This window comes from Myripristis murdjan, chromosome 13, assembly GCF_902150065.1.
Source record: "Myripristis murdjan chromosome 13, fMyrMur1.1, whole genome shotgun sequence".
Classification (NCBI taxonomy): Eukaryota; Metazoa; Chordata; class Actinopteri; order Holocentriformes; family Holocentridae; genus Myripristis; species Myripristis murdjan.
Genome location: NC_043992.1, coordinates 35,106,416 through 35,133,964, shown reverse-complemented (window position 1 = coordinate 35,133,964; position 27,549 = coordinate 35,106,416). Strand labels below are relative to the sequence as shown.

The 27,549-nt window shown below is 42.5% G+C and overlaps 1 protein-coding gene across 1 annotated transcript in view; it reads right to left on the bottom strand.

Moving 5' to 3' along the window:
* The window catches only part of stard13b (StAR related lipid transfer domain containing 13b), a 69,032-nt gene extending 44,084 nt beyond the window's left edge, over window positions 1-24,948 (bottom strand). Inside the window, exons 1-4 of the mRNA XM_030067260.1 lie at window positions 24,259-24,948; window positions 15,709-15,852; window positions 14,336-14,464; window positions 8,084-8,114 (exon numbers count right to left, since the gene is read on the bottom strand). Coding sequence (XP_029923120.1) covers window positions 8,084-8,114; window positions 14,336-14,464; window positions 15,709-15,852; window positions 24,259-24,765 — 811 coding nt within the window. The 5' untranslated portion in view covers window positions 24,766-24,948. The remainder of the gene's footprint in view (window positions 1-8,083; window positions 8,115-14,335; window positions 14,465-15,708; window positions 15,853-24,258) is intronic.
* Window positions 24,949-27,549: the final 2,601 nt, after the last annotated feature.

The window sequence follows — 27,549 nt, the reverse complement described above, 5'->3', positions numbered from 1 at the left end:
TACTTGTCCTGAGGAAGTTGTTCCTCAAAGGATTTATTGAGTGCTTCTTTTTTAACGGGCAGCATGGTTATAATTGAGACTCAGGACAATAAACCTGTTTCCTCACTAAAGAAAACACATAAAGTTGGCAAAGAATACAGTATCTGTTCAAACCACTACACTGACATATTTTGTACCACGGCACAATCAAGCTAGATGATTTATACTTGGCAATAAATTATTTCCAAACATGACGGGGATTGTTGAACATTGTGATGATCTCATTCGGTGAAGGAGCCTTGGAGGCATTATTAAAAAGCATTATGTGCTATTTATGTCAAATAGCCGCAATAATTGCTATGAAAATGTTGAAATTGCAATCAAAATGCTGAAGGTTTTTCAAAAAGCAGTTAACCAAATAGTTTCTCAAATGTTTTCACAACCTTGACAAATTACTGTATATACAAAGGAAAGTCTAGAAATACTACCAGGCCTCCTTTTTTTTTCTGTCAAAGAGCCAAGCTGGCCTCTGCACTCAGGAAACCACAAGTCATTTTCCATCTTTCCATGTGTGGAATTTTTCATGCAGCAGTCATGCCAGCAGCACCCTCTATAGTCTAAACTGGATCTACAAATGACGACTTGCTTATAAATTTAGTGCATGATGTCACTGATTTGGCACCTGTTAGCCAGTGGATATAGAAGCGCAGTGAAAATAACAGTGCAATCGCATGAAAATGTGTTTTCCTGCTGCCTCGAGAGCCTTCAGATGGAGACGTTTCACAGTGTCCAGGTCTGCCTTTAAATAGTCACTGCGTAGATGAAAATGCTTGGTCATTCTCAAATAGCTCAGTGGAAAAAAAAAAAAAGTGTACTGTTGCTTTCTCTTCTCAATAACCAGCCACACATATTCTCGGAGGCAGGACTGAGGTAAGGCCGATTCGATTGCACATCTGAATTTCAACCAGGGTTTAAATCTCTGTCTGATGTTGCGCCCCTCACGAAGAGATCCGAGTGTCTGGTCACTTTTTGGCCATCGCTGCACTGAAGCTGCTTCACATTTTTTCCCTGTGGGTCTTAACACCTCCTGCCCTCCCCGTCAGGACCGGGTCACACCCAGCAGAGTTTAATCAAAGCTGCTCTGTGACAGAAGCCTGTGCACTTTGGTCTAAAACACCAATGATGCTCCAGTCATTCCTCCTCTGGCCATCAGCGAGACCAAACGCTGCTCTTTTGAATTCAAGTCAGCGGAAGGGAGGGCTTAGCACCCAAAATAAATTGTATTTCTGTGGACATAGTTAAATGATAAATTCTCAAGTTTTGCATTCATATTCAACACGTTCATCACGTAACTGATTTTTGAGAAAGTTAGAGCACATTTATAGCAAAAATAGCATTTACGAGATGAGTGAGAATGGTGACGTTTTGCAGCATTTAGGATTACACTACTCACAAAAAGTTAGGGATATTTGGCTTTTGGGTGAAATTTATGGAAAATGTAAAATGTTCACGCTACAGTGATATTATATCATGAAAGTAGGGCATTTAAGTAGAAGCATACACTGGTGATTTCCTCATCTCAAACAATTTCTTGAAACAAAAACCAAGTCAATAACTTGTCATGTGCCCTTGAGTATCAATTACAGCTTGACAGCGACGTCTCATGCTGTTCACAAGTCGACTTATTGTCTGCTGAGGCATGGCTCCCACTCTTCTTGAAGGGCGGCCCTCAGGACATTGAGGCTCTGGGGTACAGAGCTCCGAGCCTCTACACGGCGACTCAGCTGATCCCATAGGTTTTCTATGGGATTCAGGTCTGGAGAAAGTGCAGGCCACTCCATTTGAGGTACCCCAGTCTCCAGCAGCCGTTCCCTAATGATACGACCTCGATGAGCTGGATCATCAAACACCTGATGTGAATTTTGCCGTTAAACTCCTTGTTAGAGAACAGCAACTTGTGCAAAAAGTACTGAAACACTGAACAGTTGGACATGTGCATTCAAAAGTGTACAGAAGGTCACATTAAGTTCACCTGTAAAGGTTATAATGCATTTTAGGTTCATCCTGAAATTTCACCCGAAAGCCGAATATCCCTAACTTTTTGTGAGTAGTGTATATGAGCAAAACAGTAAAGATGAAGAAAGTTGTCATTATGTTCACGATTATTTACTAATGTGCTGGCGTGATGTCGTATTTGGTTTTGAAGAGGAGATGCGCAGAGATTGAAAATGACACTAGAAAACCAAGAGCTGTACAGAGGAAGCTGCTTTTACATCGAGTGAAGGAGACCAACTGTGACATGGCGGGAGGTAAAAGAGGTATGTTTTTTCTCTTAGTTACTTGCCAAGCAACCTCTCGATAGAACGATCGTTTAATAATTTGTGTTTGCGGTTTCTTGCTTCTGCTTTCAAAAATGACAGGGCTGATATTTTCAGGCTGGTTGCATCATATGTTTGCGCTAAAACTCTACCTCGGTGCAGAGACCACATTGGGACCCAGGAGCTCAAACCCCCGGGCAAAAAAGAGGGACTAGCTCCTCCACTGCTAACAAGGGTAGGTGTTCCTGTGGTCTGACAACAGTCCCTGCAGTGGAAAAGTGGTATTAGAGTTGCGGGTGTTCATTTTGGTGTCATTTTTCTTGGATCCCTGCGTGCACGGTAAACATCGGACCATCTACATTTAACCCAAATCAAACTCTTTTGATGGAACCATAATCTTCTCACTCCGTTTACATGGTGTAACTTACATAGAGAAAAGTCGTCACTAGCAGGGGAGGTGAACACGAGCACCGCGCTCTGTTCTGGTGTGAGTTTGATTCATTCGAGGCATGGCAGCAGCCCATAGAGTCTCTGCTTGAATCGCTCTGGACCTCTGTTTTGTTTTACACTGAAGCCTGGCCATGCAAGATTAAGCCTCGACTGACACAACAAAATGATTTCACAACAAAAACAGCAGTGAGGTGAGAAACCAAAAAGAGGGGGAGTTAGTAGACCTTCTCATAGCTACACAATACTAGCTTGCCCTAAAAGGCCCCTTCAGTTTGCTTCTTTGATTGCAGCTATGCAGGTGAAGGGCCTTTTCCTCATTCAGTTCCACAACACCCTTGTAATGTGTGTGTGTGTGTGTGTGTGTGTGTGTGTGTGTGTGTTATGCGGGGGCTGCTCCCTCTGATCCCGGCCTCCAGAGAGACAGGCAGCACAGAGAGAGAGATTGCAGCTGTCTAGGGTCACGGGCAGCATCCAGCGGGAGACAGTGACCCCGGGTGAGACAGGGGGGCCCCGGCCTGGGAGAACAGCTGAGGAGCGCCGGTGGAACATACGCTAGTCAAAGAAAGATAAGGCAACTCTGCTGAAATACATCAGCGTCCTTGGACGTTATATAATATCCACTGGCATGTCATCTATAACTAGACTGGTAATTTATACAGCGGTGTTTGCTCACAGGGCCCACAAAGGAGTCATTTCACACCAAGATGAATGCTCACGCTGACCTGTCCCGTACTGTGGGAGTCATGGGAAAAAGGTTGGCAAACGCTCGTAACTGTACTGCACAGCAATTCCAAATTATCAAGGGCCATTCGCAGTTTTCCTAGTGGTAACCAAGACTGTCCAGTATGCACAACATTCATCAAATCAGCCTTAATTGCTCATTTATAAACCAAAGACCACTAAAGTAATAATCCCTGATCTTTTTTTTTTTTTTTAACGCAAATAGATTTCTGTTGTCCTACTCTTTGATGCGTTCTTATAGCATCATTTTGGTTTGTGATTTATTGCTGAGGTTCATTCTCTGTAAAGTCCACTGAGAGGTCTTTCGGATGAAGTGCCATATATAAACAAAGATGACTTGACTAGACTTGAACACACGGTGTCAGATCCAGGCCGTTCCAGGCAAACAACTCCGGCACACAGGAAGTGATTTTAGTGTTTTTAGTTACTGGAAAAAGCAACAGCAGTTTATTTGGAAGAAGCAGAAGAAGAACTGGATGTTTTGTGTGCAATGATAGGCACGCTAGATAAACAAAGAAATCCAAAAGAAACTCAAACTTTCTCAACGGACACTAAAAAAAGAGTCCATCTTACCATATTTATTTCATTAATACGTCCTGCTGCACAACCCTACACCAGCTACAGCCTATACTTACTTTACATTTCACTGTTGACTTTATTTTGCATTTTCAGTCCACAGCACAAACACGAGTGACATTTCTCTCAATGGCAAGTCAGTCCGAGAGCTTGACTAGCACCCTGAAAATCAGAATCAATACGATCAGCAGGGTGCATCTGGGAACCCATCACCAGGTGACATTTAACACTGAAACAGCTTGACAAAAACGAGTTCAAGCCAAGCTCTCCAAAAAATCCCCTTTCCCCCTTTTTTTCTGCAGCACTTCCGCAGGAGTCATTCACGCTAATGTGAGAGGAACAGAGGGTCTTACGAAAGGAAATTGGGTCTCCCAGGGATTCGCAGAGTTTCTTCTTTGTTTTTCTTATAATCACTGGCAGGAGGTTTCCACAGTGAAAGCAGATCAGCGTATTTATTCAGAGAGAGGATCTCTTTAAATGCCCAGTGTCTGTTTGAAACCTCAGAGGCAGAAGTGGGCAGCTCTGGCCTGACAGTTCTGGGACAGTGTGCTGTTTAAGCCTCAGCTGTGTCATTTTGCCTTAGACGGAGATTTGGGAAGGTAGCGCTCAACATAACAAAGCACATGAGCATGTATTCATGTTGCAAGTTAATGTTAGCATTTGAGTTTTGCATAATTGCTGTCTTTTTACCTTATTGCTGTCCTCTTACTCCCCCATCCTTTATCTCTCTCTTGTAGACAAATACTCTCATATAAAAACATATCACCTATACACATAATCACAACCATATCCATTAAACAAATTGGCCCTGCCAATTACAAAATATATGTCTCAGTGTTGGCACATTTGCAGCCCAGACAGATAAATGGAGCTTTATCTCCCTTATCTGTTTTAGTGACAGGGACTTGGCTACTTATTCATATGAAGCTTTCACCACCGCAGAATCACTGCGGATTCATTAGCTCCATGATTAATGTCGTATAAGGCAACGCGGTTTATGAAGATGAACATTGCTGCCTCCTCTCACCGGAGGAAGCCATTAATTTCCACACCACCATTACAGGCACTACAGGGAATAGATTTCCTTACAAATCACATTGTATGAGAACCAACAAGCTGTGTTTGGCCCAAATTTACACAAGGCTTGAAAAATGTTCTATAAATGTTGAGAAATGTTCTCAAAAAATAAACATTTGAGAGGGAGGATTAGGATTTTTTTCAGATTTCCCTGAGCCTATCCATATGTGGTTTCAGAATAGGATGCTGGGTTCTGTGTTGGTCTGAGGACAAACAAAACACAAAGTCAGGAGGGGGGCTAAAAGGTCTAGTGCATTTTCCATAAATGCCTCACAAGTTCTTGTTTTGATAATAAAATAAATACAAAAAAAGTATGAAGTGTTTTGAAATCCCCTAGACTATTTTTGTAATCTCTGCTCGCTATCTCGTTCCCAGATGGTGAAGTGCTTATTATCAGTGTTGACTATAATGATACCACATACTGTACAAGCAAGCCATTGTTCAAGAGAGGGAGCACTCAGCAGACAACAAAAGCTGCTAAAAGCCCTGCAGATATGTTGCATTGTGTATGTTTGGCTTGTAAACTAAGACTTTCACATACACTATCTACATTATAAAACTTCCCAAAATATGTTTACATGGCTAGATAATTCTAATTTGTATTGTAAATTCATCACAATAACCTGAGGAAAAATAACAGCCACAGTTTCCCCTGATCTAAATCCATTCATCCATCCATCCATTCACATTTAGGTAAAGATGAACAAGTGATGTTGGCAAAGAATGCACAAATGTAAATATTAACATAGGCTATACTTTAACTGTGAGCCTGCAAAATATAATGCGCATATAAACACCACAACAAATAACTGCAGGTTTTATGCAATTGTTGATACACTCTGTAACTTGTGCATCCTTCAAAATACATGATTTTACTAGACACAAGTAGTTTTACAGCCACCTATTGATGAAAATTGTGCAAGCATATGTGCAGACCATATGGGATATGAGAGCACTGAAAAGGCTTTGCACATGTACAGCAACGAGAGCCAAAGGGTTTGAGATTTGACACTAAAGAATGTGCTTTCCTCTGCTGGACAATGTCATCATAATGAAGCGAACACTGTTGTTATGGTCGACGCTGCGGACCATCTGGCCGCCTCGCACTCATGTTGTAAAAGAGGTCTCCCTCAGCCGGGCCGTAAAATAAGAACGGGGAATATTGTATCTAATGTGCCTGACTGTCTGCCAGCTTTGGCCGTTTTACAGCATTATCCTCCTCGAGGTTATGATGCTGTTGGAATTTCAATTCATAACACATGCTGACAAAATTATTCGATTTTAGTGATGACTAAATAAAGTTGACACTCATATTGACTCTGGTCTGGCACGTTTTAGCCAAGATAACCCGATTAAAGAGAAAGGGTTTGACATGTGGCTAAATATACAGCCTGCTCTTAAAAAGATGTAATAACACCACAGTGGGAAAATATGATGATAAACAGCTTCCGAGCAGAATCACGTGCTTGTGTGGACAAACTTGATGAAGTTATCCACACTGGTGTCACGTTCTCCCACCCGCAGCATCCAAGAGTTGCAATTAGGAGCAAGCGGAGATCAGTCACAACACGGATCGCAAACACTTTGCTAGACCACACATTCGTCAACAAATGCTTAAAAGTGACGTGGAATTTTTTCCGGACCATAACATGCACTTGTGCGGTACCGTCATGCACCACGGAGGTCATGTGAGAGTGCAACCTGAGCTTAAAATGGCATCCATCCAAATCCCACAGCTGCCCCCCAAGGGCCACATCACACCGGGCCAAATATTTCCCCTCAGCAAAACAGAAACAATGATCTGGCATGCTTCCTAATTTTAACTGCATCCCACCAAGTGACCAATATATAATAGGCCTTTAAAATAAGAGACTGTGCGCTTGGACATTCCCGGGACAGCGGCTGGGAGGGAGGCCGCGGACACCTGTGGCCGTCAGTCTCACTAACATTGTCTAAGGCCTGAGCAATGCCACCGTGCGCGCCAGAACACTCGGCTGCTTTTCAGGATCGTGGTGTGCCAGAATGCAGCGTACACTTATGACACCGGTGATCAGCCATTGTGCACTGAGACTGAACAGATCCCATCAAATATCAAGCAGTGATGTCTTCTTTCCAGCTGTAGCTGCTGTAAGACTTTTTTTATACTCACAGGATCGCAGTTACTAGAGCCATTAAAATGAATTTTCACCACATTCCTTTTTTTTTCTTTTGTCACATTGCCAGCATACAAGTGAGCAGCATTAAAGGAACAGTTCACCCCAAAATACACACGCATACAAAAGGACGTTTTCCACCACCACTCGTGCAGTCGATTCAACCAGATAATTTTGTGTGATTTGGCAAAGGTTTCCAGTCTGTCGCCCTTCTTCCCAGTCAAAAAGGGGGCTGGATAGGTATTGTTTTTGGAGCTCAAACACTCAAAAATCTACATGTGAAAAACTCAGCAGCAACCGCTCTTTCCAATAACAATGACACAGATACCAGGCACAATCCCCAGCCATCAGGAATGAAGAGTTTTGTTGGGAACTATTTCCTGCTGAAGAACGCCGGTAAACAACCTGCCTGATTTTGAGCCCTCTGGCAGCGGACAGAGGTGTCTGGGAAATACAGGCAACCTAAAATTAGTCCATGCAACACAGAGTCACATTTATTTAGCGATGTAATAATAATTTAATCACTGATTTTAACACACATTCAGTCTTTCCTTTATTTCTATCCACGTACCCCTCCTCAGGGTTGTGGGTAGCTATCCCAGTCCATCACATGGCTAACACTGCTAAACAGAGAATCACACTCACGCCTACGAATAATTTAGAGCCGCCAATTCACTTAACAAGCTGCTTACTCACTGTGAAGCGATAGTGTTAACCACTGAGCCACCACGCTACCGTGTAAACAAACAATATGGTAAAAGGCAAACAAACATACAAATAATTTCTTACCTGCTCCAGCATTCGTCATCTTACTGAACATCTGCAACACAAAAGAAAGAAAAATATTAGCCACTGATATTTGATCTGATATTTTCATGCAGTTTGATTTAATGCTTATTTTGAAAGTTTTAGACGGTGCACAGATAATCAGAACGAGGAGATCATGAAACAGATGAGTGGCAGCCATTTATGGAATTAAGAGTTAGACAGGTGTGTTGTGGGGAAAAAAAAACATTCAGCTTTATTTGGCTGTGAAAAGAGTTCAGGAGAAACAGACCACTTCTTTTCCCCTGCATTCAGGGGAAAAGAACCTCAGTAATGAAGTCACTGCCTTAATGGCAAAGTCTTGTCTGAGTCCCTGATGCAGCGGTGCTGGTAGGGTTTGAGGAGAATGAAGTCAACACTTTGTCCTCTGTTAATAATACAATAATTCTGCTGTCAGTCCTCACTGTTTACACGTCTGTCTCTTGTCACTGAAGTCACGGTCGACATCTTCAGGACTTGAACCGTCTGAAAACAACTGAGGACCTTTTTTTTCCAGTAAATTTGAAGAGAAATGAATTGAGTGGGTTGTCATTTCAGTAGAATATTATTGTGCATCATAACAGTGCATCTGTCCAGACAAGCCTCACAGCTATCCTTCAGTAGTACTAGGCTGAAATTATATATACATATATACACAGAGTGAGAGAGAGAGAGAGAGAGAGAGAGATATGGACAGATAGATACACGTGTATATTTTGTATCCCCATTATTTATCACTGCAAAAGAAAAAAAAATGCATACATACAGTGTAATCTGACATCTAATGCTTCAGGAATTTGTGAAAATGAACGGTGAGTTCACCACAAGTGGGACATATAAAGTGGGAAATCCTGAACTTTTCGTGTATTTCCTTGTACTACGCCTGACCCATAATGGTCAAACTCTGTGAATCTTACTTGGACAAAGAGTATAGAAACTTACAGAGATACTTGAATCTCACAGATATAATATGGTGGGTTAAAAAGTGCCAGCAGAGGCTCGAACACCAAAATTCTTCTGGTCCTGATCTGGACCAATCAGGATGTCCGCTCGCCCTCTTTCCCTCCGCTCTCTGCCCCGTTCCCCCAGTGTACCCCCTGGTCTGATTTACACTCTCATTTGTTTGCCCTGTTTCCATGTTTCTCTCCTAGCAGAACCAAAACAGTACATGCATTCCCAATATTTCACCCATGGGCCATAGCTGTTTCCTATACATCGTGTCGAGGCGGCACCGTTGTGGAAACCAGCGAGCAAGCTGTTGAGGTAGTGCTGTTGTGCAAAGTAAAACTCGAAAATGCTAAATATCTCTGAATGTTTCACATCAAATCGAACACAGGGCAGAAAAGGTCAGCTGTGTATCGCATGTTTCGTTACGGCTGCGGCCCCACAGTGTTGTCGTGGCAGCAGAAATACTCAGTATAAATGAGCGCTGGGCTGGATGAGTGACCTATATGGCTTTGCTGCGAAGTAACTTGATGGGCTGGATCAGGACAGGTGGCTTCGTTTGTACATTACCTCTCTATATTACACACTCTTTGACATTACTAGGCCACTTGGCTCATAGAGGAACAGAAGGAAGAAGAAGAGATTGCTATAGATCTTTTTTTTTTTTTTTCATACAAGAGGAGAGTGGGCAGTCCATTCACCTTTACCATTTGTTTCGATTTATTCAGACAGATGAAAAGCAGAGATGGAGGCATTAGACAAAAAAGCTCTGGCAGGATTCAGCACGGATATACATGCGGCTTCAGAGTCTGCACATGTAACCACTCAACTATCTCCGGGCTCAAGATCATGCCTCTTAAACAACAGTGAAGTAAGGAAAATATAAAAACAGTTCATATATATATGACTCATATCCAAATGTATTTTTTTTTGCTGTGTCCAAACGACCACGACAGGATGTGTGGGGCCCCCGAAAACCATGAAGCGCAGTCACTGATGTTGCACCGCTGCTTATTGACTGTGAGTTTTGGCACGACCTGGTAGAATTTCATCACATATCTACGCGCTTCTGTCACAGGGTTCAAAGGCCGTGTTTAATGTACAGATGTAGGCTAGGTAGTTATCTCCTCACTTCATCATCCTCTGTCTTCAAGAGGAAACTGGGCTGCCTAAATGTGACTTTTCTGTAAATATGATGGACCTCATAACTCGGTCTCCGAAGACCAGCGTTTGACCCAGTTTCAGAAATAAAGTTATGAAAATTAGCACTCCAAAAACCAGATGCCGGGCCTCAGTAGAGATGTGCCTATTTGACGAGGCTTCAAAGAGTTGAAAACATCTCTCTCTCTCTCTCTCTCTCGCTCTCTCTCTCTCGACAGCCAAGAGAAAGTATTCACTCCAAGTATATCTCGAGCTCTGCCCCACTTTAAACACACATTGTCCTACTTCTATCGCTCTACCCTTCTTCTGTCAGATGGTGGACACATGTCAAAGGTTGTGGGGTCAGGAAAAGTGACATGGTCCATGCAGCAGGAGCACAGAGTCCCTTTCAGGACTGTTGTCAGTGGGAAAACTTCCCCTTGCTTGCATCAACAAGGATGTTTATATGGAGTGACAGGTCCGTGTCGGTGAATTGATAGCTGCTCTCCCAGCACAAATGACACCCTCCCTGAGAGTCAACAGGGCGGTTACGCGACTGGTCAGTCCGAGTGACGGAGCGGCGCAGCCACTGTTCTGTCAGCCTCTGTCAACACCACTTAAAACGAGGAATCCTCAACCCAAATAAGTCTCCATTCACCACTAATAGAACACAGTAAACAGAAGACTGGTCGGACTTTGTGTTGAAAAGCAAGGTCAAACTGAAGACAATCTATTTTTTTTCCCCTCAATTATACCTAAATAAGCTTAACAATGCCCATCAACAGAAGAGGACAGTAACTTAATGCATGTACTCGAGCGTTGTACCTAAATACTTGAGTTCTACTTGAGTGCTTTTACTCCTTTTTACTCCTCTTTTTACCACACTGAATTCATCTAATCATTGCAGCTGCTATCTGCTTTTCAGAATAACCTTTTACATGCAAATTGTGGAGCATTTGCATGAACACTAGACAAAGCTTTATTCTGGTGGGACAGAGATGATTTTGGCGCCAAGCCTCTCATCACAAATCTGGTCAGGTGACCAAACCGTGAACTCTCAAGCGAGAGTCCTCAAACTTTCACTCTCTATATTCATTTATTTACATCCCGAGAGAGCCGCAGACCTCGTCAATCCCCTACAACCGAGTTACACTTCAAAAACCACACAAAAACGTCTTGGGTCTGAGGTGTTGCCAGTAACTATTCAATGTTTTTTTTTTCCTGTGTGTGTGTGTGTGTGTGTGTGTGTGTGTGTGTGTGTGTACGACTTACTTGGCACAGATTTGTTCACAGACAGAGAAACATAAATACATATTGATATTGGATTGATATTATATTACAAAGCTTAGCAGTCTGTGCTTTACAGTGAGAATGTAACCAACCATGCTGATTTATCTGCTGTGGTTTGGCCAGCAGGAGAACCTCAGAGATTTCCTATACGCCAAAGGCTTCACTATTCCCTATGGCCTGAAACCTATAAACTATGGAAAAGTACTCACAGGGCGTCCATGGAGTTCACTTTGTTATGCTTATAAAACTAGTCTGAGAACTGCACCGTTTTAACATCAGAAAATGTAAGAAATCATATAAAACGCTATAATAAATAATAATTCAGTGAGCAGCCATTTTACATTCATATCTTGTTTGTTTATATACCTCATTTCATATATAATGGACCTGTTTATCCTAGGAGCAATTTCCAATTTTGCTCATTATCAGATTTCAGCACATTCGCCCCCATGCATTATTTTGCTGACAAAAGGAGTCTAAATTGTGCTTATATTCATTGCATGGGTGAGTGATGACAAAAAAATAGAAATAACAATTAAAGCAAAAACAACATCCCTATACTCAGTGGGGCAAAATCTTACTCAGTGACCAAATTCCAGTTTAAATGAGCCTGGCCTGCATGATGCGCAGCACACCTTGAGAAAGATTTGAAGTGCATTCCCTTCTAGAGGCAGGAGTAAGTCAAAGGGCAGGGGCAGGTGCCAAAAACCTGCACCAAAGACCTCAACAAAACATCTCTCACCCAAGTCATAAGTGCCCACCCAACAGGGCAGCACTGGTTCACACGTTTGACCGGTTTATTCTTAGACGACACGACGGTGATTCAGTCTGTGTCGCATTCTCACTCCTTGCTGCCAGAAGTTTCATCCTGTCTCCAAAGCTCTTATGTAAGACACGGAGAGGACGGAGAGAGAGAGCGGAGCGTGTGCAACGCCGACCTCTTCTGCTTCTCATCTGTTTTTGGAAACTTCACACATCAACCAAGTTCACCAACTTCAGCTGAACCTCTTCCTCTTCCAGGTCAAACCCCGAGCCACTTTGGATCGGTAGTTAATTTTCAACCTTCAGAGCGACAAACCCTGGCAGATTTCCCGGTGGTTGATTGTTGTTGTTTTTTTTGTTCTGAATACAAAACACTGCTTTTGAAAAACATGTTAGTTCACACCATTTCAAGAATGTGAACATTAATCAGTGAGACCTCTGTGAAAATAGATTTTCCTGTAACCAAATAATTTTCCTCCTTACAGTCAGCATAGCCACCTGAACCGTGTCCAGTACATTGGCTGTGACTGAATTAGACGGCCGAACTGAAGTGAGCTGTGCCCAAGGTTACCCTGCAGCCAAAATACACTTGTCTTTGACATATGTGACCGCCCCCAGCTGTCTTCTGGACAGATTTTAACCTATGCCGTTGACATTCTTAAGAGGTAGTTTGAACACAAAAAGGGGCAGGTGGCGTCTACTCTGAGAACCAAACTTCATTTTATTCTGCCCACAGACCAAAGACTGATAATTTTCCTCTCCAATCCAATGAGGCTCGACACTGTCTCACCTTAACCCTACCCAGAGTCTTCAGTGAAAGTCGAATACGCCCCCAAAATAAAGGAATTTGTCCTGTTTTCATAAAGCGACAAGTACGTTAAAACGCTTCCAAAAGATTCCACGTTATAAAGCTAGAGATGGTAAAAGAGGCAGATCGGACGGTTACAATTGCTCCTCGCAGGCTGGTTGTTTGCCATCACGTTGCAGCGGAGCCATCAGGAACGCACAAAGCACGAGTTGGGAGGCTTGGAATTTAAACTGACCCTGTGTTCTGCAAATTACGGCGTTGTCCATTTCCTTTAGGGCCGCTGAATAGTGAGATTTGTATATCCTTTGTCCATCAGAGGTTCACTGTCTTTGTTTGAGGATGCCTAAGCTGACCTTATTCCCTATGCAAACCTCAAATATTTGCAAATGTAGAGGCATGCGAGCTACTCGACAGAGGCAAATCTTATTTCAGTGATAGATACATCTTAACCTATCCGGGGAGAAAAAGGTCAGCTTTTGTGATCTTTTAAGCACAGAAAACACGCAACTGAAAGGTCACCAGCTGCATAATGTAGGTTGCTGATTACAGTCAATACCAGAGGATTTGGTGAGTAATTTATTAATGAAAGAAAATTATGAAATCTCTCCTGAGAGTGACTTGTTTCATAAATATTTTATAAGATTATAATTGTATGAATAACTGTTCTTTTTTTTGACTCAAGCGCCCATAATTTGTTATTCTTCTTGTATTTCTGAAATTCCCTTTGCCTGGATTCATTATCCTGACAGCATTATTTGCAACACTCCTGAAAATGTCTTGACAAATCAGGTATTTGACTTTGTTTTTTACCATTTAGCATCCCTTCAGGAGGCGTGGAGAGAGCTAACCCATTGTCTTCTTGTGAAAGGAAAAGCTCCAGTCACCAGGGATCCAGGGATGAAAATTACAGGCTAAATTATAAACTAGGTGAAGTGCTAATTTAGGACAAATGAAAGCACAAAAAAAAAAAAAAAAGTCAGAGCCACTGACAGACAGGAACTTTGAATTAGCAGGGAGAAATTCTTTATGCTATTTTGTGCGGTGCAGGAAGCAAACAGGTCATGGCAGTCACCCAAAAATGCTAAAGCCAGAATTGAGCTGAAAAAAAAAAAAAAAAAAAGGATGTGGATTTATACTGCAAGGAATTTAGCAGCATATAGCCCGAAGGAAGAGATCTAAAGCCGAGCTACTGTATGCAGCGAGTCTTCTGACGTTCTGATACTACACACGATCATACGGCACTCAGAGAGACAGAGGGACTGCAGGGAGCTCCGAGTCTCAGAGAAACTCACCGTCTTCTTGGTTCTTGCTCTTGTTCCTGTGGAGGACCTGTCTTGGCTCAGGCATCCCTCCCTGTCTGGTCTTTGGACAGCTTCATTGTTCAGGGATTGGTTTAACGTGGACTTTGAAGCGGCACCCCACTGCAACAACATCATAACAATAATCAACAGTGGAATCGTCTCTGTTTGCCAGAGGAGACGAGGACAGGATGGTCTCAGTGGTGGCCGAGGGAAAAGAAAACAAGAGGCTGAGGTCAACGGCTGGGGAAGTGAAATCTCCACTCTCAATTCAGCTTGACAGAGGCAGACAAAGGAGCCTGTATGTGCGGATCGTCCTTTGAGAGGACAGAGATTATGACCTTGTCAAATATCCCAGTAAAGATGTCTTGTCTTGCCCAGTCGCCTGTCATTAGTAAAAGCAAGTAACAGTGAATGCCTGGGATGGTTATGCAGATGCCTTGGAGGCATGTAACCCTCTCTCAACCAATCCTAATGGAGCAAATCATACAAACTCCCTTCCATACAACAGCCCCTCTGTGTCGTGCATACATATGGACCCCGAAAGAGCACTTTTGTTCCCAAATGCTAACTCTAGTGGGATATTTTCTGATACATGCCACCATGAGAGGAGCCCTTTTTTAGGAACAGAGTTGCATGGTCCCAATTGCAACCTCAAAGCACAATAGCTGCCTGTTTCTGCCACATCATTCTGACCAGACTCAGCTAAAGCACTGCGGACTCCAGTATCACATCTAAGAGCTAGCAGGCTTCCATCATAAAATGGACTCCAGTCAGAGGCACGCAGACAGACAGACTGACAAAGCCCTCAGTGTCATAGACAGCCTGTATCCCTGTATCTCACAACTTTTAGTCACAGACACAGCTATGCTTATGATTATGACTCATGGGAGATCAATAACCCCCCCACCACACACATACACACACACACACACACACCCCACCTTCACATTTTGGTTTATAGCTCATCTCTGTGTGTGTAGCTTATCTGAATCTATGTTTAATGTACAGCACTTTTTCACCCCACCAGGACATAAAATCCTGTTGGACACCTGTTGCTTAAAGGTTCTAATAATCCCTTGGGATTTCCTTTCCATAGACCAAACGAAATTGATTTTGGAAAGTTAGAAAAGCGTGACCAAGTATGCAGCAAACGCTTCAAAGGAATGCGTACAGTACACATAACATTATGTACCGAAACCTGGAACGCTGGTGTCCGCATGCCTGTGTGAGCAGCAAATAACACAGCAGAACAAACCATAAATTCAGTGCCGATATAAAGAGATGGACCAAATTCCTGTGAAATTTCTGATGAAAAAGTATGGTGTGTTACTTCATGATGGCAGGCTGCATGAATATACTCTCACCTGATTCCTGCGGGTGGTGCAGGGTGTGTGGGAGGGTGAGGAGCTGGCACTCAGAGCTTCCTCTATGTCGAGGTTGAGCTGGTCCAGTTTTCTCATCAGCTGGTTCATCGACTCCGACCAAGGGGACTTGACCTGTGGAACCTCCTGTGAATAAACAGGTAAGCACCGAGTAAAAGGACCATACCAGTAATTTTGCACGTTTTACCCATTTACTACAATTTACCCTCATTTTACATGGCAACAAACCATTCTGCAAATCATGCAGGGGTGCCTAAGATTTCAAACATGTAATCAAAATCCCTCAATTTTCAAATATGAATTTTTGACTGAAACACCCACCTTATAATGTTCTGCTTCAGCAAGTAAAAAAGTGATAATTTGCTGTTTAAAGCAAATGGTTCCCAGGGAACGATTTTGCAGTGGAGGGACTATTTCACTCCGCCCAATTTCAAGTCATCAAAAAACAACAGCGCTGACTTTATTATAGAATACTGGTGTGAAGAAAGTTTCAAGTCTCTGAAAATTAGTTTTCATATGATAGAGGAGTGAATGGAAACAAATGGCTTGATAAAAAGTAGGGAAAATGATATTAGAGTTCAAAGATATGATTGCTTACTTTGAGAAAATATGAGCAAAAAAGGAAACAGTTCACCCAAAATACAAATAAAGATATTTTCCCCAGTGCAGTTTGCTGGGAACAATTTCCTGTCGACAGTCAGCAGCAAACTGTATCTATCCGCCTACATGGACTACAGCAGCGGTGCTAGTAGCAGTAACTGGGGGTGGATGGATACAGTTTGCGTTCTTCAGCAGGAAATAGGACCCCATTGTACTGGGGTGCCGGAGGTAGAGAAGATCACAGCAGACTGGAAACCTCACCAAATCACACCGAAACTGCATTTGCACTCTAAAATTGCACTCTAAATTTAATATTCTTTGCTGGGTATTTCTATTAGTTCAGTGTATGACAGAGAAAAATAATATCACAGTAACGGAAACACAACAACAATGTACTCAGAGCTTAACTCACACGTACTCATTTACACTCACATCAACCACACCTACTCACCCATATATGTACATGCACAAAGACACACTCTGTGTACACACACACACACACACACACACACACACACACAGCAGTGATCAGACCTTATTGAGTATGAGGTCAGTGTCAAGTTGAGCTGCCGACACTTCATCAAATCTGCTTGTTGTCTTAGTCATATCCTTCAGCTGAACTTTGTCTTGTGCCTTAGATACAGACCAAGTCATAAAACACTCTGCAGAATCCTGTCACACTCTGGATAATGTTTCAAAATTAAAAATTCAAATTTGTTCAAAGCCTGTGTTTAATATGCCTAACAAAAGTAACTGAAGTCACGAGTAAAAGCAAATTCCTGAGTAGCCAATCTTTTATGAAATGTGACTGCCTGTCGTTGTCCCAGCCCGGCTTTTTCAACACCTATGAGTTTTTGAGTAACTTGACAGCAGCTGTTGATTTACCACACTGCCCTAAACTCAAACAAGAGTTACAGGCAAACCCAAAAAAGTATCTTGTAAATTGCAGCCACCACCGCGGCAGAGTACACTGCTGCCACACATGGAAATGCGATCTCTTCAGCCACTTCCCAGGGTGAAAGAGCAAATGAGGAGGACTCCAGACATGTGTGCCCTACAGAGTATGATGGAATTCCCTGCCACTGGCTTTCACTACTCCCCAGACACCCAGGGTATATAAATAGACCGTCCTCACACAGACACGAGCTGTGTTTGAGGACCTGGAGGTTCAGCCTCATAAATCAGCAGGATGCACCTCAGTCACCAAGGCATAATTTAACATCGTTGATCTGCCATCTGAGCCCTCCTAGGGCTCAGATGGCAACACAACAATGAGTAGGGCCGACAAAAAGCTGTGAGCAAAATGAAATCCTCTCCATTCCTTTTGTGGATTGTTAAAAAAAATCTTCAACATGGCACATCATCAATTCCTATCAGTCCCAGGAAGGTCCTCCTGGGGTATGACTGCCACAGGAAGTTTGTTCAGTTTGCTTGTCAGCTGCGGAGGCCAAGGTAATACCTGGCAATGAGGAATTCACTCAAGATTCAATATTCAAACATTAAAAGATTCAAAGGATTTATTGTTATATGCATGGGGAAGCAAGTTATCTAATGAAATTCTTGATTTGCTGTCCACACTAGATGCCATCAATATACTAAACTGATCAAATGGCTAAGGAACAATGTTTCATTTACAGTATCTATTAATCTCACAATAAATGTCAAACATGGATACTGTAAGGTCGCTATCTTTATCTAGCTATATCCTTTCACTTTCAGTGTTTCAGTTTTAGTTTGAAGATGAGCTGGAGGGACAGGATTTCCATAGTTTGTGTAAAAGCCCAGAGGTGATCATCATCCACTGAAGACATCTGAAAAGACCACCTGCTTCAAAAAGCCCTTTGTGACCATCTCAAGATCTCAATGAGGAAGTGAGCACTGAACCATTGCATCCTTAGACGTCTTGATTGCAGTTGGAATAATAATGACCTTTATTTTTACAGCGGTTTTCAAAACAGAGCTTGCAAAGCTACATTACGGATAAAAGAAGAGGAAAGGAATGAAAAAAACAAAACAAAAACAAAACAAAGCAACAGTGGAATAAGAGAATAATAGAATAAAAGGGAAGCAGGATTTAAAAAAAACAAGCAGCAGGACATAAAATAATTAAGAGCATTAATAAATCACTGACTTTGAACAAAACATTATAGAGGCACCAGTTTTAAAATAATACGTTTTGAGAGGGATGGCTGACCTCCAAAGCATAACAGCCCTAATCGTCCTCAGTTTTCAGCCTAAACTTCAGCGCATTAAGGAAGGTCTGCCTGGGCTGCAGATCTCGGGCTCCACACTGGCTCATGTACAGCAGGAGGTTAAAGGATCAGCGAAGTTACTGGCAAAAAATTTTAAAACAATCCTAGCGCTGAAGGGCAGCCAATACAGGCAGGTCGGTGTTTTCTTGGTTGTGGTGAGAATTCAAGCAGCTGCATTTTGAACAAGTTGTAAATTGGTGTATTGATTTCTTAGAGAGGCCAAGGAAAAGAGCATTTCAATAATCTAGCCTCCTCATTTGAAGGCATGTGTGAGTTTTTCAGCATCTGACAAAGCAAGAAAAGGTCTAACTTTGGCGATGTTTCTCAGCTGGGAGAAAGCTGATTTCGTGAAGAAGCAACTGAGGTCAGAATCAAGCATTTCCTCCAAATTTCTTGTCTGCTGTTCATAATCCAGTCGTAAATCAGCCGGTGCTGGCACAACACGTTCATTCAATTCACTCCTGAAGCTAAAACAAGTACGAGTGTCAGAAGACACGCAACAGAAGCAGAAGTCATGAAAAAATGCAATGGTCCACTATCGGCAAGTCAGTGTGTGCGTGTGAGTGTTTTGGGCCAAAACAGACACAGAACAACAAAAACTATTCATTCATTTCCTGGAATTAAATCTGAAAACATTGACTGAGCCCTGAGAATGGCCGGTCACTTCTGAATCAAATCGTTTCTCCACACAGCAACGCAGTTCTGCTTCTCTCCATACACAATCAGTCCATTGAAGGGTGTCATCACTAAAAAAAAAAAAAAAAAGAAAGGATTGTCCCGGTGGGTTCCTCACCAGATATCTTGGAAAGGGTGTGGTCCCCATCAGAGGGGCTCCGATAAGCCTTTGGAATGTAGAAACGCTAAGGTCCGATCCACTTAAGCTCTTTTGTGCTCTATGAGGACCCTTTCTGGGTGAATAGCAGCTAAAACAAATGGGAAACCTGTCTCCTAGTTTCAGAGTTGTCAATGGGCTGAAAAAATAGGCAGAGAAGAGAAATTCAATCTAAAATACGAATGGGTTGAGGACATCTACAAAGTGGTCACAATGAAGGGCCAATGCTTGATTTTTTGCTTTCAACACCAGTTTAAGGGAAATACCATTAAATATACAAGATCATGAGAGTCTGGATATACATGCCATTGTGTGAATTTTAAAATGAAGATAACCCAAAAAATTTTGCATATGAACATAAACAACTCTATAAAAGCTGCAAAAAAGAGAGCAGCAACTTCAACACTCTGCAAATCATTCTCCATGGAGTTGTACCTCTCACCTATGGCAAAGACTAAGGGGATTGACACACTGATATTCAGTTTTAGCCCCCTAAGTCATGAGGAATTACTGGCACAGACACCAGACAGTCCACTCCCTCTGCTGACCACCCAGGGTCAGCTGATTGACCCAACACCAGGCGAAAGTGCCTCTTTTCACTCAATCCCCAAGGAATGACCTAAATCTGGCCAATCCCCTTCTGACCTTTCAGGGTGTCTGAGGCCTGAGGGAGGGCCCGGGGTCACGGAGAGCAAAAAAGAGAGCTGCCCCTCTCTGCTGTGTCTGCCAAGCCTGGTGCTGACCAGCCAACACAGCATGCTCCACACAGGGTCAGTATGTGTTTAGGCAGCACAATCCCACTGTGGCTGCTTAAGACATGCCAAAGGACCTTTTTAAAGGGGCAAACCACCCACTTCATATTTTGGATCTATTGTTATCTAACATGGAAATCCCAGTCTCTAATCTGTAATGTCATGCTAGCACACAGCCTGGAGCAACCCCAGGACTGGGGGATAGAGGAATGACTTTGCTCAAACTTCTCTATCCATGGGAGTTTTATATTAGAGCAGTGGTACCAGCTCTGAGGAGGAAAATAAACCTTGATCCTCTGGGTTCTTCAAGGTGACATCACTAAATTGGAGAGGGACAAGCTATTTTATTTCTAATTAAGGAAGACATGTAAAGACCAAGCTGTTGTAGGGTAAGAATGAAGATTATCCATCCTCTGAAAGGCCCTTGTGACAGCAGTCATCCATCCTGCTAAAACATCCCTGAGCAAGAACCTGACTAAAGGCTTCTGTCTTGTTTTGTAGCCGGCCACAATGCTATGATGTCCTTGCAGAGGGGGGCAAATTAATAGGAAATATCTCCTGAAGAAGTCAAGAGGGTATCACAGAAAGTTACACCTTTCAACACTGAAATTTAGTAGCATTCCCCTTCCAGTAATCTTCAAAGCAAGCTGGGGAATAGAAAAAAAAAAGTTACATTCTTTATACCCTGCAGCAAAATGGATGAAAATGTATTATGTAGCCCATAAAATAAGGAGAGGGGAATACGCTGAAGGTCTTGCAAGTTACAATCCTAATTAACCCTAGAGTCAGGCAAACACAAATGCAGGAAACAGATGCCCCATTCTGGCACATGTTCAAGCCAAATCTGGAACACATTCACGCTGTCTCTTTTCAGTGACATCCCCACAAGGTGCTGGTTAGGAATGTGGGCACTTCCACACAGAACAAGACAAAATTCCAGAGAAGCCTTGACGCTCAAGTGAGACAGTGCCCGTGATTCATCTCCTCACGTCTTTCCCCCGGTGCGGCCCCAGCGATTGTGTGAAGCTCTCACACCATGGCAACTGGGATGGTATGAGTCAATCCTCTAGATAAATGCATTAATGTTATCTTCTGGGGAAAACAAAATGTGAGCTGACTATAACTTTATCAGCGCAAATTGGCCACATTGTGAACCACAACACAGCGTCTTTGACATGGAAATGAGGAGTTAAGTGTCTGCGCTCTGGGCTCGGTGCCTAGTCTACGCCACCCACAGAGAGAGCCAGAGATCACCATGGAGGTATCAAAATGTAGCCGCCGGTCATGCGAAAGGGCACCCACTACCTGGCTGCTCCACGGAATAAATTAGTCTCTTGACAGTCGATGACACCAAAACACCAGCTAAATCCAGTCACATAACCGCAGAACAGACAGCACAGGCATGGACATGGGTAGTTGTTTTTTTAAACTCATGCAGTCATAGCCGAGCCAAATGATGCATGCAGAGGGAGAGTAGTGAGAAGTCACAAACTTGGAAACCCTATGCAGATAGTGCCCTCATATGGCTCATTTTAAAAACTACACTCCTGTACTTCTCAGATAACATCCCTCTCTTTCAGTGTAGTCCAGTCATTTTATGAAAAAACCTAGGACAAAATGCAAGAGAAGCAAACTCAACTGATTTTGTATCCTCAGTTTGTCCTGAGTGAGGGGAAAAAAGTCCCATGAAATCCCGTTGGTGGAAAGTTTTGAAAATCACCTATTTATGACCACATATTACCAAAACAACACTGTTTTTAACACACAGGGGAAAGGGGTTCAAAATTTTACTTTCAGATATTACTATAAAAATTCACAAGTTGATTACACACACAAAGACAAGAAAAAAAGTCAATTACAAGTTTTTTGAATTATTCTGTTTACACATGCATATCACACATTCTCTGATTTGATATGCGCTAATAAGGAATATAAGGAATAAATGCCAGAACAGATATTTAAACAGTGAATTTGAAGGTTACTATATATATAGTAACCTTTTAATTCACTGTTATACATTAACCTTTTAATTCAAGGTTACTGTATATATAGTAACCTTTTAATTTACTGTTTAAATGTCTCTTCTGGCATTTATTCCTTATATTCCATATTAGCACATATCAAATCAGATAATGTGTGATATGCATGTGCAAACAGAATAATTCAAAAAACTTGTAATTGACTTTTTTTCTTGTCTTTGTGTGTGTAATCAACTTGTGAATTTTTATAGTGACATCTGAAAGTAACATTTTGAACCCCTTTCCCCTGTGTGTTAAAAACAGTGTTTTTTGGTAATATGTGGTCATAAATAGGTGATTTTCAAAACTTTCCACCAATGGGATTTCTTGGGACTTTTTTTCCCTCACTCAGGACAAACTGAGGATCTAAAATCAATTGAGTTTGCTTCTCTTGCAATTTGTCCTAGGTTGACCCCAATTTTGGCCTAAAATTACTGGACTAGTAGTTTCACCAATTGGAAGACATATGCATACACTTTGGTATCAACAACAACAACAAAAACAAAATAAATAAATAAATAGATAACACACCCACTCAAGTGTGACTTAGTTGAGAGAAGCAATTTGTTTGCTCTCATCTCATACCATTTGTATTCCAGTGTAACAATGTCAGCACAATCTCTTTTTGATTGATAAAGGAAATATATTTAGACTCGCTTAAGACTCAAGACTTTGCAGTAACAACATTTGATACCATAAGTTCTGATGTGACTGCTTGACAAGTGATGACCTTCTGTCCTAAACGCTATTTACAGCCGGTTCCCTGGATTCCCTGCATTCCTCTTCTGTTTTCCGAAACAACCCATTCAAACCGTTTTGTCATTCAGCCTGTAAAGCAAACATTACACACCAGCCACGTTCTCTGCCTTGTTTTACTGTAAGCTATTATCTGCTGCAGGCTGTTTGGAGAAACACGACAGTCATGTGCCATTAGATGTGTACCCTCTGCTTGTAATGGTCAGCATATCCAAAGCATTTATGAACGTCGGTATGAGCCTTTTAAAAGGGCAATAAAGAGCACGGATGAGGTCAGAAGATGGTTACTACCAAGGTCAGAGTAAAGGTTGTGAGAAGAGAAGACACAAATCTGCCTTGACTTGTTCGAGAGGAGGAAGGCTAAGTTCAGCGCTCATACGCCCCGCAACAAACTCACTGTCAAAACATTACTGCCTGCTGAGAGACAGCGGAGAGAGAGCAGAAGCTGTTTGCATTCTTTCTGGATCCACGTTTCACCAGAAAAAATGTGAAGTCGGTGCACTCCTACACACTTAGGCCACGTACAGCTGCATTATCTCAGGGTGTAATACTGACATCTGTGTTTACCAGGCAAATGAAGATATTTAATATTACGGTGTTTTTAAAAAAAGTGGTGTGAGCAGTTTGCCTTCTTTTGAATATAAACTTTCTGGATATGTTCTTCCAGGTATCTCCACTAATTTCCTAAAGTTAACCTTCCTGTTACCCTCAAATTTACTAATATTTTTTACCCTTGGGGTCAATTTGACTTCAATAAAAATTTAAATTGTTACCCAAGTTCATGTGGTGGGTACTTTATGTGTTTTGCTGAAGATGAAATCAGCCCTTTCAATAAAACAAAGTAATCAGCCCTTTAAATAAAACATAATATTCCCAAATCATCCCCCTTATACATATCAGTTCTTGTGAGAATCATGTTTTTACCTCTAATTTTTACCTCACATGAACTCTCAGTGGTTCTCACACAGCTACAGGGGTGGTTAAGTTTGGTTAGGCCCCTAAAGCAGAGGCAAGTTTTTGAGCATTATACTGCATGTAAAAAAAAAAATGTGGTAAATGTTGATGTTTCTTGTTGTTTTATACAGCTAAACTGTCAAACTGACCCCAGAGAAAAACCTCTGGATACCAAATGTGTACAGGACATTGAGGACATATCATCGTGTTGATTTTATGTTCACAAAGCTGTGCATATTAAATTTTGAAAAGTCACTGAATATCAAGATCAAGATAATAGCAGGGTTAATAGTTAGGCATGTGTCACTGATATGGAAAGACATCATCCATTAACTGCTGGTGATTTTATAAAATGAGTCGCAGCATACCTCCCTGCTGCTGCCCTCCCCTTCAGCCTCATATCCACAGCTGCTGGAGATGTGAGGGCTCTCGGCTTTCTGGGGACTCGAGCTGCCTCTCCTCCTCAGTTTGTCTTTGCCCATGCCTCTGTGTCTGTGACTGACAAGGACCTCTTTGCACTGAGGCAGCTCTGGGAACACATTTTCATCATCATCATCATCATCATCATCATCATCATCATCATCGTCGTCGTCATCGTCACCATCGTCGTCACCGTCATGCTCGTGCGGGGACTCCCCATCGTCGGAGCTCTCGTTGACCAAGTCGCGCTGGTTGGTGCCGGATGGACAGGTGTAGTCTGAGAAGGTGATGGAGCTGGGCTTGTGCTTTACAATGCGGGGCAGATCCAGGGCTCTCTGGCCTGAATGGATGGCCTCAGAGGGGGGGACGGGATCGGTAGAGTCTGGTTTGGGAGTCACAGTGAGGATGGCAGACAAGTCCTTTGCCATAGGCCTGATGCAACGACCATTTGACATTAGCTCTAGCTTATGATGGCCTGAGAACTCTGTCTTCCTATATGGCACATATCCAAAGTTCACATCTTCTGCATTAGATATTTTAGCAGCGAAACAGTTCTGGTCCGACTGTCCGTCCGTGACAGGGGCAGAAACTGGAAAATGGCCACCGCAGTCCTCAGCTGATGTAGGTGATGAGGATGTTACACCTGGTTCATGAAACTGACCTGAAACCAGTAGACGTAGTTCTCGGGACAGATCCTCGGGGGATTCCCGGGACACTCGGCCAGGCTCCATAAGTTCATTGTTGTTGTAACTGACTCCACCAGAATTATTCTCCAGCTGGAGTCTGTCCTGATCTGGCTTCAGCGCCTCACAGCTTCGGGCTCCGGAGAGACGATCATCCCCTCTGTGCTCTGGTGAGCGGTAGGAGGAAGAGGAGCTTTCAGAGGAAGAATCCTGTGTTGAAAAGGTGATGGCAGGCGACACCGACACTGACGGAGGCTGACATCCCTCCAAAGTCACCATGGGTGGTATCTCCATTATTTTCCTGTTTCACAGTTCGTCATAATTCAAAACATATCCTTAAGTACTTGTGCTTGATGTATTGGCTGGCCATTTTTTAATCCCAGGTGAGAAGTGGTGAAGCTTCGTTCAGTCAAATCAAACTGCAGATTACCTGAAATGAACACAAAGACAAAATGTATGAATGGAATGCAAACCCGCTTTGACAAACTCAGAGACGTAAGGTTTAGTTACAAAGATCAAAATACATTTACAACAAGACAGACCATACATACGCAAGCAAGTGCTTCCGTTTGCTTCTGTCCTGCGACTACCAACGTGACAGCACGCCGACCGAGTTTGAAGGAAGCTATTAAACGCAGCACAGCTCTGATTACGTGCCATCCAGCGCAGAGCTTGCTGTGAAATTGAACATCTGGCTCAGGCTGGGCTGTTCAAGTCTGGATCTGTTTCACACACGGTTGTGGTGACATCACTGCGCAGAGGAATCCGACTGCTCTTCCCCAGTAGGTGATTTACTATCCACTACACCATTCATCAGAGCAGAAGATGTCCCAGGTTGACTGTGGTTAACATCCCACTCACCCCTTCATTAAAGCCCTTCTTTAAAACACACCTTGGCCTGTCCGAGGCATCTGAGCTACACATGGAAAAACAAAGGGAGCTACATTATTATGTCACTACGGAGAATTATCACTTTGTCCAACTACAAAGACTTGCATTTTCCACAGCAGAAACCCTCAACCAGGGTGACACTCTAATTAGACCAGGAAACTTCCCAAATAAATATCACTAGCACATGACCTGCTTAGCCTTTTCAAAATGGATTTTATTTGATCTAAAACAAAACACATAATCTGTGTTATTCAGCCTATTCATTAGATGCACAACTCAGCTGGGGAAACCTGTGTAATTTTCTACACGCGTTAGTCTATGTTTTTGAGAAAGTTGCAGTTGGCAAAGCCCTCACTGTGGCCTTGAGACACTTCACACACACCCACACATGCACGCACAAACACACACACATAAACACACAATATACACACTTAAACACACTCATTTGCCTCTAGCACACGCAGATAAAACCTCCTGAGACAAGGACAAAATGAAATGCTTTAAAGGATAATTGTAAATTCATGCACGATGATGGAGAGTCTTTCATATGCATTAGCAGTTGTACACACACCCGCATGAATCTATAAGGAGGTGAGCACAATGTTAAATCGGTCCATATTGCCGGACGTAATTGAACGCAATTGCACAGGAGTGTAAGAGCTCCTTGAACGCCATGAAAAGAGGGTTGCATTATTCTCAGATGAATGCAGAGTAGATTCAAAGTGAGGGAGGAAGTCACACAGTGAAAATGAGCTGCAAGTGCTGACTGGAAACAACAACCACCACAGCTTATTTACCCTTGAAAAACACACAGTATTTTAAACAACGCAGAATTAAAGTCTCCATATGTACAGCCAACCTGCAGCACATTGCTCTCAACATGGCTTTGATAGTATTCACTCTATTGATATTGCTGGAATGAATCTAAAACAAATAATGACAATATCAGAGCTTCAGTATCACCGGTTTCTCCAAGCACCTACAGGTTGTCATTTAGCATTTAAAGAGAGTTTTATTTACAAAAACAGAAAACCTAAATAAAAGTCTCACCTGCTGAGTGGGAAAGAGTCGTCTGTGTTGTCCAAACAGTGTCACTGAGATCATGGCAAAACACCAGTAGTGAGGCTGGGAGGCGAGTTCCTGTACGAGGAGAGACACACAGGGTAGGACAGATCCTGGCAGAGCCACACTTATGTCCCCACAGGCATGTGAATCAGCTTCTCCACTGAAAGGCAAGTTTGTCATCACAACTGTTCCCCTGTGCGTCCCTGGGGGCTGCTAGAGTCCTCAGCCAGCAGTGACTGAACCATTCAGAATATGCGTAAGAGCAAGGAGACTGTGTACTTGTGGGAAGATGGAAAGGGGAGGAGAAAGGGAGACGGGGGGGCGGCAAAGAGAGGAGCAGAAGTTTGCAAAGTACGAGAACAAGGTAGAGTGGGTTTCCTGGATCCACATTAAAGGGACCGACTGACTTTAATTTGTTATTATGATTGTGAATTGTTATAATTATTGATCTATCCTCACTACAAAGCACAAACAAGATTTAAGTAAGAACATTATATGTGTGTTGTACAGGTGAGATAATTAAAAAAAAAAAAAAAAAAAAAGCCTAGAAGGGTTGATGAGATTCTCAAGCAATTAATAATGACATAATGTGGATCAAAC